The sequence below is a fragment of the Pteropus alecto genome, unplaced genomic scaffold, assembly GCF_000325575.1.
Source record: "Pteropus alecto unplaced genomic scaffold, ASM32557v1 scaffold40, whole genome shotgun sequence".
NCBI classification, from domain to species: domain Eukaryota; kingdom Metazoa; phylum Chordata; class Mammalia; order Chiroptera; family Pteropodidae; genus Pteropus; species Pteropus alecto.
Genome location: NW_006431919.1, coordinates 2,754,023 through 2,774,653, shown reverse-complemented (window position 1 = coordinate 2,774,653; position 20,631 = coordinate 2,754,023). Strand labels below are relative to the sequence as shown.

At 41.2% G+C, this 20,631-nt stretch overlaps 1 protein-coding gene across 5 annotated transcripts in view; it reads right to left on the bottom strand.

Annotated features, from left to right (window-relative positions):
• Positions 1-20,631, bottom strand: part of SLC36A1 (solute carrier family 36 member 1) — a 245,499-nt gene that overhangs the window by 216,875 nt on the left and 7,993 nt on the right. For all 5 annotated transcript variants that reach the window (XM_025043051.1, XM_025043052.1, XM_015585244.2 and 2 more), the window contains exons 2-9: positions 18,381-18,528; positions 12,717-12,807; positions 11,759-11,847; positions 11,204-11,299; positions 9,140-9,224; positions 8,535-8,753; positions 3,925-4,023; positions 1,226-1,392 (exon numbers count right to left, since the gene is read on the bottom strand). In XM_025043051.1, the coding sequence (XP_024898819.1) occupies positions 1,226-1,392; positions 3,925-4,023; positions 8,535-8,753; positions 9,140-9,224; positions 11,204-11,299; positions 11,759-11,847; positions 12,717-12,807; positions 18,381-18,523 (989 nt within the window). In that variant the 5' untranslated portion in view covers positions 18,524-18,528. The remainder of the gene's footprint in view (positions 1-1,225; positions 1,393-3,924; positions 4,024-8,534; positions 8,754-9,139; positions 9,225-11,203; positions 11,300-11,758; positions 11,848-12,716; positions 12,808-18,380; positions 18,529-20,631) is intronic.

The window sequence follows — 20,631 nt, the reverse complement described above, 5'->3', positions numbered from 1 at the left end:
AATATAGCACCTGAAAGTTGAAGAAAATGAGATACAGAAGGGCTCCCAACAACACTTGGTCCAAGGTTAGAGGCCTCTACCTGCACACAAAGTCGATGATCACATGGGAGAGGCACAGCAGAAGCTGGGAACCAAGCACGTGTGCCCTCCTCTCTCCCCATCTATACAGAATGGTTTAAGGTAAATGGATTAGATATTTGGCCCTTCTGGGCTTAGATTTCCAGAGAGAAATGGTATACAAGGAGCTGATCAACCAATCCATTCAGCATGTACCTCCATAGGAATTCCTTATCCAAAGAACAAAGCTCAGGGCAGCATCCTATTTTTCAATAGCACCAGTATAGTATTACAGAGATCTCTGTCACGCATATCATTTGATCTTCATGACAATCCTGGCAGGAAGAAATGACTATTCCTGGTTCTTATAAGAGGGAACTGAGGCAGCGAGAAGCTGTGATTTGTCCAAGTCCACAGAGCTAGGACAAGGTAGATCACCACTGTCCTCTACACCCAGCTGCTTCCTGATAACATCTCATTTACAAAATGCCTCAGTCTCAGCATTTATTCCTCCTTTTTGTTCAAAAACCATTCACCTGGTAATGATCATAAGCCAAGTGCTAGGAGAAAATAGAAAATTGGACGGCTGCTGTCCTCAGAGCTCACAGTACAGGTAAATGGACAATTACAACATAATGGGATAAGAATTAAAATTGGATCCTAATGGGATCCTGGGGGAGCAGAGAGAAGGGGCATCTGACCTAGACTTTAAGCTGCAGTCGGCGAGATATCAGAGAAAGTTTCTTAAAAAGAGCAACTTCTGGACCGAGTCCTCCTCAATAAGCAGGAATTAGGTCGGGGTGGGGCCAGAGCCTGAAAGGCCTGCCTGACAGGCACATTAAGGAGAGAAAGGGGAAGCCTTTGAGGCGTTCTCAAAAGGCATATGCATGACCCACCAGACTGAGGGCTGTTAGGTGGCTCACACAGGTAACAAGGAGGCCACAGATCTAGAGAAAAGGTAAGACTCGGGCAGGCAGACAAGTCAAAAAGTGTGGTGGACAGCCAAGGAGGGATGGTGCTGGCCTGGGGACAAGCAGAGGAGATGGTGGCTGCAGTGGGCTAAAGTGAAGCAGGCTGACTTCAGAGAGAGGTAGCAGGAAGAATCCACATTCTGACCCATTTGCTAAAAATACCTAATGTTCCCAGGCTTCCATCCTCTCTCACATACCAGCAGTTGGGCAGGTTGAGAGTTATGCTGCCTTGGATATCAGCTCCAAACTGCAGGTACCCCAGACACCCCAGACTGATGTAGAGGGTGGTGATGATGGCCATTCCCACATACAGGATGAGTGGAAATTTCCGGGGATCCTTCATTTTATTTTCAAGGGGCAGAACCTATGAGAATAGTGAGAGAGAAAAGAAAAGATAGAAAAAAAAGCAACATTAATGGCCAAAAAAAAAAAAAAAGTAATATTCTCAGAAAAAAGTACCTTCTTATTTCCAGAATTCCCCAAAAGCCATCCTTTATTAGACAGACAAATAAATGTAAGCTGTTTCCTCAGAAGTTCTACTCACAAACCTTAAGGAGACCTAGAGCCCACTGTCTAATTGGCAAGTACTGAATGGGAAGAGTGGGCAGGACTGGAACCAAAGACTTCCGGTCCAGTTCAGTGCTTTGCCTCCTGCTATAAGATCCCTGCAGGCTGGGAGTGCACCTTGACCTTTTAATGCAGCCACCTGGCAACCAGCAGGCCCTTTTGCATCATGCCCACCTGGAATAGGTGCTGGTGCTGGCAGGGGCCAGCTGTACCTCACCTGAGAGCACGGCTCTGATAAGCTGTCCAAAGAATACAAAACACAGGTCAGGGAAAACTGCCACTCTAGTCCCCAGAAACTTTTGCCTTATCTCAAAAGGGGCAGGCACCAGCAGTGACAAGCTAAACCTCCGAGTTAGAAAAACAAGATGGTGGGGGTGGCATGACTTAATAGAGGATCTTGGAGATTCAGGATCACGGAGATGTATGACAAATCCTAGTTTTCAGACTCCTATTTCAAACCATTGACCCTTGCCGCCTCCTCCCTCACAGCAGAGGACATTCTTTAACTTTAGCTGAAGCAAAGGAAAGGTTAGGAAGTTTGGTTCATTTAGGAATGGGGAAAACAGCAGGTGTGACTGTGACAATCTTAAAATCTGCCATTAACTACATCTGGCATGGCTGACCAGGAAAAGCAACACAGGGCGATGACTACAAACCATCTTTGATCTGTCATTGCACTCATTTTCCTTAAGCACCTGTGACCATGAGGCAGAGTAGGTCTATGTCAGACACACCCCGGCAGACACCATGATCCAAAGCCTGGTGCTCTGAGGGTTCCAGAGCTCTGCATTTCCAGCTGGCCTTTGGCAATCCGCCTTCCTACCACCTCAAGGGTCTCAAGCTACCATTGATCCACACCCAGTAAGAAATGGTTTCTAAACTTTTCTTCAGTTTCCTCCCATGTAGAGGGCAGGGAACCCATCTCCTCCATGTCCGCCAAGCCTGGGCCAGCGGTGCAAACACAGAGAGAACACAGTAAACAGTGAGCAGGGCCACTTTACCCAGACATGCTCAACATCCCCCAAATCCAAACTAAGAGTCAAAATAGCATAGTTCTCTCTGCTGTAAAAATAGAAAGCAGAAATCTTGAAGAGATAATGATTACAGACTGACTGACTCAATACCCAAGCCTTGGCTAATGAAATGAAACAAAGAACAACTTCTATACCGTGCTGTTAGGGAAAACTGATAAACCTAGCATAATGCTCCCTGAGAACCCAAGGTGTCTGGGCATCTTTCCACACTTTCCAGTCTCAAGTACGTGGGACCTCTTCCTCACTGCTGCAATACGGGCCCACTCAGGCCTCTTCCCTAGCAGCAGGGAAACCATTGGTGTTTGTGAATCAGAGTGAGACATTCTCCCTGGGAAATGAGAAGCCCCAAGAAAGAGCACAGAGAAAGGTTCACATCCACAAGACAACGACCTACACATGATCACTCAGAAAGCCTCCCCCATGATGTTAGAGCCTTATTAACACATTCTATCAACACACTCCACAGCAATTCTTCAGTATTTTGAAAAAAAATTGTCAGGCTGCTAGGTTTTTCTTAAGAGTGTATAAGGTGACAGAGAAATCAAATGGGGACAAAAAGATATTCCATGAAAAGAGTGTCTTTCCATTTCCTAAGCCCTTGGCCAGCAGAGCTAAAAATTTTCTTCAGAGAATTCTAGACCTTTATCATGAAAAATAAAAATAAAAATAGGTACGATTGAGTGGCAGATCTGGTGAAATCACAAAAATGATGGGGGGAAGCTGAGCTAGGAGTGAAGGCTACCACCTATTTACACAAAGAAAATACATCAATGATCTAGGGCAGAGAAATTACTCGTACATTTACTGATTTAATAATAAAATCAACAGTATTAGTAATAAAAACAAAATGTAAGGCTCATCATATGTCAGGGACTGTACAAAGCACTTTACACATATCTCATTTAATCTTAACAACTACTAATCACTAAGTTCATTTTTCGGAAGCAAATAAAGGCTCAGAGATGTTAAGTCCTTGCACAAGGTCACACAGTTACTCTTCTGCAAGAGGACTCACCCAGTCAGTCTAAATCTAGACCCTGCATTCTTAATGGTGATGTTCTATTGCTTACTGTACACACAGAAGATGAACATGCAAAAAAGGCAATTTGAATGTAAACATTCTCTAATTACTTACAATTTATTTTCAAAAGTCGGAGCTGGGAAACTTTAGTGGAATCTCTGAAATACTGCTCACTAAACTAGCCAATAAGACTCAGAAGATCACTTCTAATGGTATTTCCTCAGCATTCCTCAAGGACACCAAGGACACCCCTGAACCACAGTGCAACTCTTACCATTCCAATGCCTTCAAATGCAAAAATGGCCGTGCCAAAGAACAGAGGGTAGGTCTTCCAGGGTGCCACCAATGGGAGGTGGCTAGGATTTGGAATCCTCTGAAAGAGAGAAAATAAAACAAAGCAAAGGCTATACAAAGATTCAAGACTTGAACCCCAACATCAGGTTATATCTTTTCCTAAATCCAAGATTCTCTGAAGAGAGAAAGTCTGAAACCTAACAGATGATCTGGGACAATTAGCCTTTGTATTTTTTTTCCCTTCAGGCTGAGAATATCCTATTTGCTTTGGGGAGGGACTAGTCCAATGCATCATTAAAAAAAACTCAAATGCTGGAGCTTGCATAAAAATAGTCACATTCTTTCTCTAGATAATTCCATCCCCAGAAATTTAATCCTAGTAGAAAAAAAAATAAAAATATAAAAAGAGTTGAGCAAAGCTATTTATTAATAACTAAAACAACCAAAAAGTTCCCAAACAAGTGAACATTTAGTTTACTGCATGCACATCAACTATACCACAGAATATCATAAACTATTTAAAAAGCAAAAATTGAAATAACTACGTAGCACATGAAAAACTGCTTATGAAATAATAGTAAAAAAATCAATAAAATCTAAATTTCCATATCTGCTATAATACACCTACATAAATACTCCACACAGATAAAGCTGGAAGAGAGAGTGGTAAATTTTCAGATAAGCTCTTTCTCTTCTCTCTACTTTTCTTCTTTTCTCTTTCTTTCTTCCTCTCTTGTAAATTCTTGTGAATGAGTTTGAGTACTTGGAAAATATTATTGATAGGCATATGACAGGAGTATTGGAACATTTGGGAAAAAATATGTAAAAGAACATTTAAAATATGACAAATGATTGAATAAAGAACATGTCGTACATATATACAATGGAATATTACCCAGCCATAAGAAAAGATGAAATACTGCCATTTTGGACAATGTGCTAAGGAAATCATGCTAAGGGAAATTAGACGGAAAAAGTTGAAAACAACATGATATCACTCCTATGTGGGATATAAAACTGAAAGCAACAAACAAACATGACAAACAGAGTCTCACAGACACGAACAGTGGATTAGTGGTTACCAGAAGGAACGGGGATAAGGGGAGAGGTAGATAAGGGTAAAAGAGACAAAAAATAAGAAAATGAAAACCAAGGCAATTGTCAACTGCAGGTACAATGTAAGGCTGTACAAGCAAGGAATTGCAGCCACTATTGTCCTACCTGGACAATAGTTCCAGTAATGGATGGCATTGAAGGAATAGAACACGGAGTGGAGCAGAAGCTGCTGTCCGTTCAGAATTTGGCTTTTTAAACCATGAGTATACATTGTTTAGATTAAAATAAGAATTGGCTTTACAATTGCCTTTTACAATATTTCAAAATTGATTTAAACTATAAAGGTAGTTAGATAAATATGGGCATATTCTAACAGTATGACAGAATAGTATTAGTGAACAAAAGAAGATCTAGTATTAATTTCTATAATAGGCTTCTTCTCATTGAAAGGTTTCTAAGTAAATATATATGGTCTCCCTAAAATAAAAAGAATTTAAAAAATACTTTTTTCTGACCTCCTAAGAAATCAGACCTCTTTATAAGAAGCATTTCAGTACCTAGAATGAAGACAGACTAATAAATATCTTTGCTCTACAATGAGATGACAGTAAACGTGCCCTATAATTATTCCTGAGTCACAGTGTAACTTCAGTTCCTGGAAAGAGGAGCAATCTGGTGGTTAGCAGACAACTACTACCCAGGTTCGTACATCAGATCAGGCCGAGGTAACAGAGAGAATTTCAGAGTACATGTCTGATGTGGGAGTGTAATGAGACCAGCAGAAAGAATTTATGATTCTACATATTTAATGATGGCTACTGACTTATAACCCAAACAACTAAATGGAAAAAGTTGAATTTTAAAAGAAACATACAAATTAAAATCAGCTCACTCTGAATATATTTCCTCAATTCTATAATACTATCAATTATAATAATGACAGCTTTTTGAGAAATGCTGTTAAACATACTTAAGAATTGCAAAATATACTCCAGTTTTAGAAACACTATAAATGTGAAAAAATGCATCTCAGAATTAAGGATATGCAATGTTCATTGGGAGCCCCCTCTGGGCAAGGCACTCTGCTCAGAACTACACCACTCATTATGCCATGTGATAAAGACATGGGAAACCTGCTCAGGTGGAAGACCTTGGTTGGCTTCATGATAGCATGTGCATGAGGAGCAAGAGTGCCATCATATACATGCTCGTGATTCAGGGACATCGGACAGCAGTGGTATCCTCAAGGTAAACAGAGCAAAATGCCAAGACAGGGCAGTAGTAACAGCAGCAACAGCAATAAAAACGACCAAGAGGGAGTATCTTTCAGCAATGTGCGATGTCAAAATGAAGGCACTTAACACACAGCCAAACATATGCTGCACCTAGGGCAGAGAGCATGCCTTGATCATAGCACAGCTCCTGACTGAGCCCAGAGGCAGGCTCACAGTCACTCCCGCGAGATCAGCGGGGCTGCCTCATCTGAAAGTGCAAGTTGTACTTTGCATAGACAGTGCTCTGGACAGACACCACCTTCAGCTGTGATTGAGAGACACTGTCGGATCCCATATTCCCATCCTAGCCCTCTGATCATGGCAACCACCAGTCCAATTACCTGCAGTGGTTTGTAATTAAATGTGCTGCGTGTCTCTCACTTCATCTTTATGTCCATTGCAGTGCATCCTAAGCACCGATGGAGATCTCTAATTACAAAGTTAAAACAAAAGTTTATTTAACCTTCTTTGTTTTAACTTAATTTTCAGAGGCAGAGAAAGAAATGATCCATCGCACATTCATAGGCCTTCCTTCCAGTCCCATAAAAAAAAAAAATGGGGTATGCACACCTGTTTATGTTTTAAAAAATAATTCTGCGGAAGAGTCAATATCTGCCACCCATCTGACTCACTAGGACAAGAAAAAAACAGTAAATGCTCACTAATCTAAATTCATTATGTCGCTTCTTCTGTACAACATGTCCCTACTTTTTATGACCCACTGTTTTCCTAGAAACCATATCAGTGGTTTCTAGGAAACCACTGTGTGCTTAACTAGGAAACCACTGTGTGCTTAACTAGGAAACCACTGTGTGCTTAACTAGGAAACCACTGTGTGCTTAACTAGATCACTGTTAAGCACACAGTGTGAAAATGAGGTAATGTTCATTGTCAGACTGACCAAAATTAAAAAGACTGATATAACCAATCAATGGCTAAGGTGGGAAACTTATATACTATGGAAGGGAGTCTATATGAAGTCAATAAATAGGTTCTGGAAAAAGCAACTTGACAATATAAAAAATTCAAAAGTACATACTCTTCAGCAAGTGTACCTCTAGATAAATATCTTGGAAAAATATTTATTCATAACCACCAAAAGGAAGGCATAAGAAAATAATACCGTCATAATACTGAAATAATACCAAAAATTACAAATGATCTGATGGTCTGCTGATTGGAGACTGGTTAAACAAATTATGGCACATCTATTCTTTGAGGTACTATGTAGCAATTAAAAAGAATGAGGTAACACCAGGGGTATCAACCTGGAAAGCTCTCTGAGACACTGTCGAGGGACAAAAAGCATAATGGTTGAAAACTACATATAATTTTTTAAATTGTGTTAAAAAAACAAAATATATTTTTGTTTTATATTTCTTTCCATACTAATATAGTGTGTAATGCACTCATAGAACCTAGAAAGAGACCAATCAAACCCAGTAGGTCCCTGAGGAGGAGACGCAGGGTGGGATGTGGTTGGTGTTCAAAAGGTACTTGCATTGTCTGAATTTTAATGTGTGTATTCGTGAGTTGTTTGGGGAATTAAATTCAAATATCTTTTTTTTTTTTAAGTTATGCTTTTTTCCCCCTGCTTTCATTCTTTTTCTTTTCTCAAGTTCTGGCAAAAGGTATTGTCTTATCCACAAACAGCCATGGTGTTTAAGAGCACATTTTTCTCAGTCTGATCTTCTATCCATCTATATAGATGTCCTCTAGTGTACTACCCCACAGACCTGCCCACATGGGCTGTGCAAGGGGGAACAATAACTGGATTTATAATTGTGACAAATAAATATAAAATTGGACTGGTAAGAAATTATTTTATCTAAATATAGGTTAGAAAAGTTGATTTTTATTTTCATTTTAATATTTTTCTCTGTTTTCCAATCTTATACAATGATCATGTATTAACTGTCTAATTGGGAAAAAGTCTAACTCAGTGATCTCAAGGGTGGTGATTTTGACCCCCAGGGATGTTTGGCAACATCTGGAGACTTTTGTTACAATTTAGGAGCAGGGGTAGCTACTAGTACCTAGTGGGTAGAGTCCAGGGAGGCTGCTAAATATCCCACAATGCATAGGACAGCCCCCATGACAAAAGAGTTATCTGGCACAAAATGTCAACAGTGCTGAAACTGAGAAGCCCTAATCTAAATATACCACAGATAAGTAACATATTCCTATTCACATGCTACTTATTTGTGTTGCTTGTTTCTTTGATTATTTAATAAGTAGAGGAGGAAGCCGGGGCTCATACCTGAACAATAAACTGATAGATCATGACCAAGCTGACCATCATGGTGACATTGGCCAACAGGGAGAAGATGGACAGGACCCTGAGATTCCTGACAAAAACCAGCAGCACCAGGAAGGGCAGGAAGGTGAGCATGTAGAGTCTCGAGTCCATGGTGGGTGTCAAAATCACCGTCTCATTGTTGTGGCAGTTGTTGGTGGTCACATTAGCCGCTTCTATCACCTAGAATGAGAGGAAGACAAGAAACGGAAAAGACCTCTCAAAACACAAAGGCCAGTGGACCTCCCACCACAAAGGGTTTCTGACTAAAGTGTGTGACCAAGGTCATACAGAAGTCTGTGGTAGGTAGACCATCTTTGGAGATCTTCATAATTATCACAGAAACCAATCGTTTAGCTGAGTTTGATCATATCATACCTAAAAATAGGAGAACGGACATCTTGAGGTTTCTCAATGTCCTACATCTTTAGATAAAATCAAATAAAAGACACTGTTCTATACAAAGAACCCTAATTCTTTTGTTGAACAAAACTGGTTTGGAAGGAATCCTAAACAGAAAGTCCACTCATCTCTGGCCATTCTCTCTCTCTCTCTTACCAGGGCCCTACCTGTTTAAAGTTGTCAGCCAGAAAGACAAAGTAGACACAGCAGAATCCCAACTGCGTGACAATCAGGAAAAAGTCCACGATGTGCCTGAAGGTGAAGAAGGAAGGAATACAAAGATCATGATAATAAAAAGTGAGACTCCCAGAGAGATGGGTGTTTGAACAGTGCTTTTGTCCCAGTCATCACAGGCCCTTCCCATCAAGTGACAAGGAGGAGTGTGCCCTGGTGAGAAGAAAAACTATGCTAGATGCCACCAGTCTGGAGCTTTGAGGGAAGGCAAAGGAGGTGCTATTTGAGTGATTTCTGAGGTCCCCTTCCTGGCTTGTTTGGAATGCTGCAGGTCAGACAAGTTCAAGATTGTAATGGCCAGAGTAGAGCACAAACACCAGGACCGCTGCGTGCCCCTTGACCTCCTCCTCCCCATGGCCCACCTGTCCCATCTCACGCCATTTATTCTAAAGCTATAGAAACCCTCAGCATAAAAGCCCAGGAAGTGGACCCCTTCACAATCTCTTTCTATAACTTGGATCCCAGAACCAAGCTATTCTCACATAAGCACATGGAAATAGATGTACCCAAAAAGACTGCTGGTTGACGCACTGTTACAACAACAATAGCTGGTAAGAACCTAAAGGGTCATCAAAAGGAAAATGATTATAGACCATTCTTAAATGGAACTGTATTCAGAATGTAAAAAGCATATGTTAAATCTACATGTGCTGATAGAGAAATCACTAAAACCTTTAATGGTAAAAATAAGTTTCCAAACAGTATGCATAGTATGGTCAATTTGTATTAAAAAAAAATTTAAGAACATGTATATGGTTGTATATATAGAGAAATTCAAAAAGTATATTCATGCAACTGTGACCAGTATACACTTTTACTTCTCACTTTATGTCCTACTTGTTCAAAAATAATTTTTTTTTACCATGAGCACGCATTACTCTTATTAAATGATAGAAGGAAAGGAGGCAGGGGGTGCCATAGGGAGAGAGGGAGAGAGGAGGAGAGAGAGAGAAAGAGGGGAGAAGGAGGGGGAGGGAGGGAGGGAAAATCAAACAACCAAACAACCAACCAACCAATGGTGGTTACTTGACAATATGGCTTCTCCCAATCAGAAAACGATTTTGCTGAAAGGATCACATAAACCCACATCACAGGAAGAAGACAATAAGTGAAAGTGAAAGTCTTCTTATGATCACAAAAAGAAGTTTTTCTGGAGAACATAGTTTCAATGTATTTCAATTTTTAAAAAAAAGGGATTTGGCCGTTGATTCTATCAATTCTCTACATCTAAATATACTGTTTCCTCAAATAGAAAACAAAAAGAATATTTCCCTTCAGGTATCTTATAAGTTACCATAAGGAGAAATTTCCAAATATCCTCATCTCCTGAAATGTCTCCTTCCTTAATAAACCCATTTGTTCTACTCTCTCTAGCTCACCTCACCTCCTCCTTGAAAGCCTTCTTTCTCCTGTCCAGTGCTCTGCCCTTAAAGCACCTATCATATACACTTCTCATCTGGCACAATACACAAGAGAATCTTGAAAGCCCCTCCCCTTTGAGTGCCTAGGATGTATATCTAGTTCAGGACATCCTCTTCCTACTGGTTTATACTATCCCTGAGCTCTGTTCACAAGCTTCCCATGCACCTTTCTCCTTAGAAAGACTATAACCCTCTGGAGGACTGGGACCACATAATTTACCTCAGGGAATTCTCCCCTTCCTATACCTAGAATTGTTTTGTACCACTTATAAGAGCACATAAATATATTTGTTGAACAAATGAAGAAATGAAATATACTACTGATCATGGACTATCAAAGCTACAACAGACTATAGAGATCTTTCAGGCCAGGCCTCACATTTACCAATGAGGAAACTGAGGCCCAGAGAAGGGAAGAGTCACACAGCCCAAGGTCACTGACAAGCTGAGCTAGAACAAGTCCAATGACCCAAATGATGCTCTTTCCACTACTGACACTATCTCCCATATCTCACCCCAGTCTGAAGGCCTCCACACTGGGAGGCCACAGCAGCAATGAGAAAGGAAACCAGTTACCTTCCCCAGTGTGCATGGTTCCGGAGCCAGGAGCTGGAGGTGGATTCCAGTCCATACATCACTGTCTCCCCATAGTCCACAAAGGGCTTGTTCAGTCTGAGAGGAGAAGAGAGAGAGAGGAAGGGCAAAGTGTGTGGGTTAGACAATGACAGAACAAATGCAGCTCACTGAGACCTGGGCCAGGTCCCCTATCTGTCACTCTGGAAATATCACTGAGTCCTGGATTGAATGCTTTCAAGGATCAGAAGTGTTAAGTCAATGGGACAGTTACTTTCATTATAATTAACAACCATTTGGTAGAATCATTTTAATGGGAAAATATTACAAAACATAAAATTAGAATATGCTATCCACTGACATAAGTAAATTTGACACATGATACATGATGAAAATGAACACAAAAATAACAGGAAAAGGTATGCTGTGCTAATCAGCGCTCACCTTCAGCTAGCATCAAGAATTTAGAGTGAACTGTGTAAGTGCTCACTTTCAGGATTGGTAATAGAACCCAAAAGAAAAATCTGTCACTCAAGAGGTGGCTTGGAGGGCTCTCACCTTTGGCAGAAGTGGCGAGCACATTTCACCAGGATACTCATGCAGTGCACAGCCACGATGCCTATCACCAGCAGGCTGAGGGGACCCATCTGGGGGAAGATGTTGTGAGCAAGAGAGGGAGAGACAAGCAGGTAGAATTAGGAGTGAGACAACTGAAACTGGATTTGCAAATGATCAAAACGCGACTAAGGCACTTTCCAGTGACAGAACTTCTGGCACAGCATTAGAAACATAAATGTGATCGTGGAGATTAGCTCGGTGAGATGGACACCATGTGAACCTTAGCATGTCTTTGAGAGAATTCATCTTGTAGTGGAGAATGACACAAGATAAGGCTAGTCTAAGACTGTTGCCAATCAGCAAAACAGAAGGTTGCTGTCACTGCCTGGGAAAAAGAAATGGGTTAAGGGGTATAAGGAGGAGGCCGAAAGTTATTTTTAGAGCAGTACCAGATCAAGAAAAACAGCCCTTAGCTATAGACAATCCACATCTCTGAGCTATCACCAACTCTAAAAGAAACCAGAATGGCTTTGGACAGTCTATAGGGGGTGAGATTCTCAGAGATGACCATTGAGAGGTAAGGTGTGGGAGGACTGTGTAGAAAATGGACAGACTCCTATTACTAATTCATTAGTTAACATTATTAATAGAAACAGCCTGAGACATTTTAAGTACATCCTGCCTGCCATAAAGTAAGCTCGATGAAGGTAGGAATCTTTATTTGTTTTGTTCACTGATAATATTCCAAGAGCCTAGATCAGTGCTCGGCACATAGAAGGCCCTCAATAAATATCTTTAGACAAATGAACATCTGAATTTTGCTTTTTCTCAGCTAAAATTTTTTTAAAAGCTTCCCATTTTACAACGTTTTAAATGGAGATTTTTTTTTTTTTTTTTTTAAAAACACTATCTCCAGAAATTTGTCATGATAATTCCCTCCACCAATGCAGACTCTTACCAAAATGCCTGCATTTTTCACTGCCAGGGGCAACCCGAGCAGTCCTGTGCCAATGTTGCCTTTTAACAGGTGGATCAAGGTCTGGAACCATCTGAAGAGAGAAGAAGGTAGACATGGGCATGTTAATGAGAGCTAACATTCATTAAATGCTTAGCTGCCTTCACGTATCACCTCAATCAATTTCCACAACATCTCTATGAGACATGTAGTAACTTTATTTTATGGATGAGGAAGAAACTTGCTCAAAGTCATATACTTGGTAAAGAGTAGAACCAAGATTCAAACCCAGGCAGTGTGACCCCAGAGATGTCTGAGAACCCTCTCTTTCTTGAAGATTAGACCAGAGAGATAGTGTGACTCTGTCTAGGCACTCCATCCTTTCCTAGTGTATTTGGGCCTGGTTTTCACCATAGACTTGTCCACTGTAAAGAATTAGATCTCTTACTATAAGAGAGGATGACAACCTTAACTGTGAAGGACAGATACTGGTGTGAGAGAAAAGGGGAAATAAAAAACAGAAGCCCAAAACCTTTAACAGAAAGTTTTATGGAAAGTGAATAGAGTAAAAGTCATGCAATACCTCAGTAGGTCAGAAGTCCCTGACCTACTTTGCATTAAAAAAAAAAAAAAAAAAGTCAAATGCAATACAGTTCTAGGATTGGAGAAGCCCGCTTCAGAATTTATCCTTCTGCTTTGAGAACATATTTTTCCCTGCCCTATTGTACAGACTGACCCCTCAAGGTGCAACTGTAAAACCTGTCACACTTTCTCATTCATTTTTTCACTCAGCAAATACTATCTATCATGTGTCAATGCAGTGGTGGAAATAAGTAAGAATCAGATATGGACCTCAGTCTCTAGAAACTAATAATGTCTCAATGAACATAAGGCGGACATGTTAATAACCACCTAAAGTAGAAAGATCTGGGTCTGAAAGAAACAGGAACAGTGCCCAAGAAGGGGAGGCAGGTGAGGGCTCCAAGTGGAGAGGCCTGCACAGAGCCCAGCAAGACAAGCAGGGTTTGTAAGTGTGTCGACGGGGAAGAAGTGCCTGGAAACGCACTGAGAGAGCAATGTGGGGCACCAACACTGAGAAGTGAGTCGGTTTCGTGGCCACCCAAGTAGGGGTAAGGATGGGAGAGGAATTTCTACTTTTGCCACAGAGAACGGAAACTTATCAAAGGACTGACAGCAAAGGAGAGGCCTCCTCTTCAGTATTTCCTATTCTTTGTTACCTCCAGGATATGGAACAGGTCAAATATGGTATGGCTTTGCCCCACATCAGACTCACCTAGGATTTGGCCCCTGGCACTGTCTGGAAATTCTTCTGCCCATATAACCTAAATCCCTCCTAAATGATGCTTACACACATTTCTTCGAATCTACAATTCCAGAGAAACCAAAAGAAAATAATATATGTTACTCAGTAAGACCAAATTAAGACTCATTTGCACCCTCTGGAAAGGAATTTTACTCTTGGTAACCTTTCTATTTCTACCTCCAGGAAAAACACTTCTTGAATTTCCTACTGTCCCCAAAGCTTATCAGGAAAGATCAAAGAAATTGCTTCAAGTCTATAGAGAAGAGGCTGAGTACTCTTCAGGACTATGCTGAGGAAACAGCTTAAGGACTGGACTGCAAGAGTCCAGGGGTGACTCCTTCATTATCAGCAGCCAGTGAATAGGAGGTTATAGGCAGAATGATGGGTCAGCCAAATTTCTATCTTGGCAAATGTTCAATCCACTAAAAGGCAAAGATAAGCACTGTACCAACCCCAACTGCCCCACAGAATCCTTGGTTTCATGGGAGATCAGGTGCCTCTAGCCCTGGCTCTGCCACTAATTGCATATGACAATTCTCTTTCATTCTCTGGGCCTCTTGTCTCATCTGTAGAGTGAGGAGACTGGACTAGAACAACATACTTTCCAAGGTCCTTTAGCGCCAAAACATCAGATTATAGGCAACTGACTAAAATTACTCTTTTTAATCAATGACCCCAAGCTGGGATTACCCCAAATCATATGAGTATCACAAAATCAATTCCATGGACTGCAAAGTCTTAATTATGGGAGGGTAGAGGAGTGGGGTGGGAGAGAGAAATAAGCCTTGCAAATCTTTGTAGTTCTGTTTATGCTCCAAATCAGACACTTTTTGGTCTCAGGACCCCTTTATACACTTGTTAATTACTGAAGAGCCCGAATAGCTTTTGCTTATGTGAATTATGTCTCCTGATATCTACTATTTTACAAATTAAAACCAAGAAATTGTACAAACATTAATTTAAAATAACAAATCTATTACATGTTAATATAAATAACAGATTTTTAATGAAAAATAATTCTATTTTCCAAAAAGTAAACTGTTGAGTAGAATGGCATTATTTTACTTTTTTGCAAATCTCTGTAATGTCATGCTCAACAGAAGACAAATGGATTATCTACTTCTGCATTCACTCTGTTGTCACACATTGTTTTGGTTGAAGTATAAAATCTCTCCTCACACAGATATATAGCTGGGAAAGGAAGGAGCATTTTAATCACATCTTCAGAAAATTGTGGTAGTTTTTCTTTGACACTACACCAAAACTCAACACGTAGTCATTTTTTGGAAGTTAGCCTGAAACACGGGATCTGAACTTTTCATCTTCTACTACATTAAAACTCACTGGTGATGTTGCTCTTTGATCTTTTAACTATGGCTAATTTTCTAATATCACACTTTCGTCATCGTGAAGATACTGGTTTTCTAGGTTATGTAGATCTTTCAAACGCTGGCATATTATCTTACACAATATAAAAAAAAATCACATTTATTAATATCATCACTGATTCCATCAGAAAATCTTTAAGTAGAGGGAAGCTGTCCAGGTCACAGTGCTGGATAAAAGTTTTTTTCTTATTTTGTTTGAAAGTTCAAATTTCATTGTGGGGAACAAACATCGTTGATTGTCTCATTCCTTTCATTTTCAAGAAAACGTCTGAATAACCTATAGTGTGTAAGTTGTTCTTTCTAGCAAAAATAGTGTCCTATGGGGAAAAAAAAGCAGCTAGTTCAGTTTACAACTTGAATAATCACTCAAGATCTTTTCCCTGAGATAAGTATTGTACCTTGGTATGCAGTAAAAGCGCTTCATGCATACCAGGTTGTCACACAGACTATTAAAAGACCTGTACTGAAGGATCAAGGTTTAATAAAATTAGCAATTTGACTGCTTCATCAAGGACACGCTTAAGTAAAATTGACTTATATTTTCACATATATAGTGGTGAAAAATACAATGACAGCTAGCATAATTTGGTGCCACCGCTTTGATTTATGCTAAGGTACCAGCAATTTTACCCACCATTGCTTCTGTACCAACAGTGCAAATGTCAACACGTGAAAAGGCAATTAACATCTCAGTATTATTATGAACATAGTTTTAAACTCTCAGACTTCTTGAAACTGTCTTGGGAACCCCAAAGGGTTTGAAGACCACACTTTGCAGTTAGCTGCTCCAGAAAACCTAGAGAAAACCAGTTTCAGTCAACTGGTTTCCCAGCCTGCCAACCTGGGGAAGAATTACCGAGGCTCAGTCAATAGCTGGTATAAAGTAACTCAACTAGGCAACAAGAAGAAAATTTTGCCCAGTGCAGGGAAATGAGGCTGTTGCCAAAACAGTTAACAGCTTGATGACATCGTGTTAGGAAATAACCTTCCTAAGCTCATTGTCATGGAAATGTTTGGGGTTCCTATTTGCACCCCTGATTCAGGGTTTTTACTGAGCCCTTAACCCCTAGAAGAATCAGATGTATGCATGCATATATGCAGCAGACTAAGAGATACTTCCATTTACTTTGATCCTTGGCAAACTAGGTGACAGGATGGGAGCAAGGTAAAGATAAACAAGGAATCTAGCTCAAAAACCTGTCCCTAACATTTCTCACATATGAGATTCATGTAGGCTAACAGGGTCCCCCAAATCAGCTTACACTTTAATCGTACCTGGCATGTTTTCTACACATAAATGCTTATGTGGATTCGGGCCTCAAGCAAGTATTCAACCAATCTTCCAAGGCCCAAAGGAGTACTTTACCTTGTACCACTTATGATGGGACTGTGATACATGCCCATTACAGGAAAGGTGGGCTTTCCTGGTCACTTATCTTGTATCACAACATCAGGGCAGCATGCCCCTCAGAACAAGGTATACCCAATCAGAAAACACCTTCCTTGGGCTTGTATTGGGACATTTTCCAAACAAAAGGAAATAGCATGGGGTTAATTACTAGTTATAACCCAATGTGAAAAAAGATATTCAGAATAGCTAACAGGCATGAACTAGCTTCAATACATATAAAACCTATGAGCTACCATCCTGAAGTTACTAGCTGGTTGGTTCTAAACTTCAGAGAGGTCCCTTTAAAAATGAAAATGCATATGACAAGCATTGCATAAAGTTGATGCCTGAGAACAAGGAGCAAAAGCTGGAAGGGAAACTACAGAGAAAGAAGCTTAAAGGAAGTATTTCACAATAACGAGTGTGACTTCTGAAGAGAAGCAATCACATGTCATTGGTCGCATCTGGAGCTCCTTCTGCCTAGGGGAAGCCAACTGGGTAGGAAAGGTTAGGGGTAAAGAGAGGAAAGATGGTCCTCACCACTGCTCTAAGCAATCTTTTCCATCAGCTAACAATGCAAGCAAATGGAGGAATCTACAGAAGCATGCTCCATGAGAAATCAGCTGTAGAGACTGAAGCTTTGCAAGCAGACATCAGCTAGTGGTAGAGAGGGGCTGGTAATGTGGACAGTCCAGATCCTCTAGTTCTATCCCAGTTCACCAGAGAAAGTGCCCTGCACCAGGAGAGACTACAGCCAGAGGGAGCTTCACCACTAATGGGCTCCAAGAGAAGCTTCCATGGTCTCCTTGGGCAGTCACAGGGGACAGCATAAGTCTAGGACATAAAGGGTCACTCAGTAAGTCACACCCAACCCATAAGAGAACACAAAAAAGGAATAACTAAAAAACCCTCCTTTGAATCTTCTGAGTGGTAAGCACCAGACAGTAAGCATAGTTTCACAGTGGAGTCCTCAATTTTACCTGACATTTGGGGAAACTGAGGCCCATAGAGGGTCCAACTCAGTCCAGATGAGTCCTAGGATTCGGTTTCCAGGGTGAGACATAAGCTCTTTCTAAGGAATGCACAGCAGATCTCTTCTCTATCAACTCCTTGATTTTTTTAAGTGCAGGAGTAGTTATCCCTCCCTCTTCCCACTTCCTCAGCCAAATAAACTAGCTCTTCGGTAATACGGACAGAAGTCTGGGGGAGACTTTGCAAAGGAGACTTCCAATTGGGCTTGGATATATTTAAGGTTCTAGCATAGATGACCCACGTTCTAAATTAAGAGAATGTTCTCTACAAGTTTTTATGTTCAGGCTTACTTGGCACCAGCCTTCCTGGACCAACACAGCTAAAACAAATGAAGAATAAGAAGCGGACTATAGAATGGCAGGCAAGGACCTCAAATCTTAGCACTGTGACTGCCCGATCTCTTCATTTTCATCTATAAAGTGGGGAATTAACAAAACAGGGGAGCAAAAATAACTCTAAGGTAGACTATGTTACTAATGCAGAACTTAGAAATATGAATCTCCCCCAAGAGGGTAGAAGAAACAGCTACTTACGTTGTGCTGCTGCTTTCCCCAAACCGCTGGTAGGAGCCTGGGGAGGAAAAGTTGTTCAGGCCTTCGGATGGGCTCTCGTCCGGGCTCACATCAGTGGAGCTGTAGTCAGGGTAGTCCTCGTTCCGAAGTCTCTGCGTGGACATGGTAGCTGAGGGGACAAGGTCAGTGCTAAGACCACCAGTGGCTGGGGCCTTTAGCTCCAAGCCTGGAGTGGGCTCTGGGGCAGAAGCGGCCATTGTTACAGCAGCTCGATGACAGCTGCACTATGGATTAAGTAAAATGCGAACGACTGTACTTATGAAAATGAAAAAGGTACAAAGTTCTCACGGGCAGGCTGAGCTGATTCAGCTTCTGCCTCTCAGCCTTCCCAGTCAGTGGCATGCTCATAAGTTTCTGAATTTGCCACAGCACACCTGGACAGAGCAGAGTTGAGACATACTTGGGAGGGGTGAGGGAAGATGCAGACAGACACTTCCAGGAAGGCTTCCCTGTTCTTTAGGTCAGGATTAACAGTCCTTTCCTTTGAGCTAATTTCTTGGACCTTGAACAACAGTTAAAAGTTTTCTCCATCCATCTTCCCGAAGAGCAAGCTCTCAGAGGATGGGAACCTGAATATTCCTAGCCGTATCCTATTTTTCCTCTGTACTCATTAGAGAAAGAACCTTGGTGCATTCAAGAAATTCCCTCTGAATCATCCAACTCTGCTCAAACTCACCACCAGGTCCCAGAGCCACCAACGAATGACTGTCTCTTTCTCTCTGCCATGACCTCTGGCCTCTCCTATACTCTTTGGTGGTCATCAGAGATTCTCATCCCTTGAATCTAGGACTCTTTTCTTGCAACCCAGCCTGAATACTGAGAAATGGCAGCTGAAAGCAGCTCAGAGGAAGACCAGGCAGGAGCATGAGAGGTGCTGACCACTGGCCCTTATCTCAGCATCTCCCCTCACAAGCCTCCTTCCTTTTCATTTTTATAGGTTTGACAATTTTTTTAAGATGGTAAAAGAGGAAACCCTTCCTGTTGTGTGCTAAGGAAGGATGGTGAGGATGGTGTTCCCTGGGTGGACTTTCTCAGTAATACTACTACAGAAAAGAGAAGAACAATGACTTCTCTAAGATACACAGTAAGGATACATTTTGGGAGTCATGTAGGCCCCCAGGATCCTAGAGACTATTGCTAAAAATGCCTTCAGAGGTCACTCCTACTGCTCATTTTACAGATGAAGACTCAATCCCCCAAAAGATGAAAAGACAGGCTCTGCTACAGCCACGCAGCAGCAAAGCAGTAAACATACATCCTGACACTCTGCCTGAATCTGGAAACACCCTCTGAATAAAGTGCCAACTGCATGAAGTAATAACGAAAAAAGACTCAACTTCCTGCCATCCAAGAATCTGCAATCAAATGAGGAAAAAAAAAGATATATGAACATTAAAAATTACAAATAAAAATCCTTGACACCCGGCAGACTGGCATAACTGCCTCCCTTTATAAAGGGCTCTCTCCAGCATATGCCTGGATGCCCACTGAGTCTGATGTCCTATCTCAGAGACAAGACCTCCGATGGCTATCACAACATTCCATCTACCCAACTCCCAACACTAGTTGCCAGAGGATAGCTCTGTGCTAAGTGCGCCCACAGGTCCAGTACCAGGTGACTCTTCAGTAACTGGCCCCTCCCCAGCACCTGTGATCTAGGGTGACCTCATTTTCTCCCACCAACTGTAATGGAGGAGGGACCCCAGGTAATCAAGCAAGGAAAGTGCTTGGCAGAAAACCAGTACAGGGCTTGGAAGCTCCAGAGAAGATCTTGCCTAGCTTCACTCCCAGAATGACTTCACTAAATATCTAAGAGGGTGTCATTTACTAACATGCTGGAAAAATTCAAGAAAGTCATCGAGCCCTGGGGCACTTAAGTGCATAAAGAGGGCAGAAAAAAAGTTACGAAATAGCTGAAAGTTACTATTCAGGCAAAAGTCAGTAAGCTAAGTTTCTGTGTATGTTAGAAGACCTGGGTTCTAAGGCTGCTTCTATCACCAGTTTGCTTAGTAACTTGGAACAATTCTCTTTATATTTTAGGGTCTTTGTTCCAAATGTGCAAAAAGGGGAGGGAGTAAACTAAAATCTCAGCAACTCTCCAGGTCTTTTATTCCAGGAATCAACAAATGTAATTATTTCTGCAAACAATAGCTAATTTCTAGTCTCTTCCAACATACCAAAAGTATCTGAGGAATAGGGCCTCAAATAACTC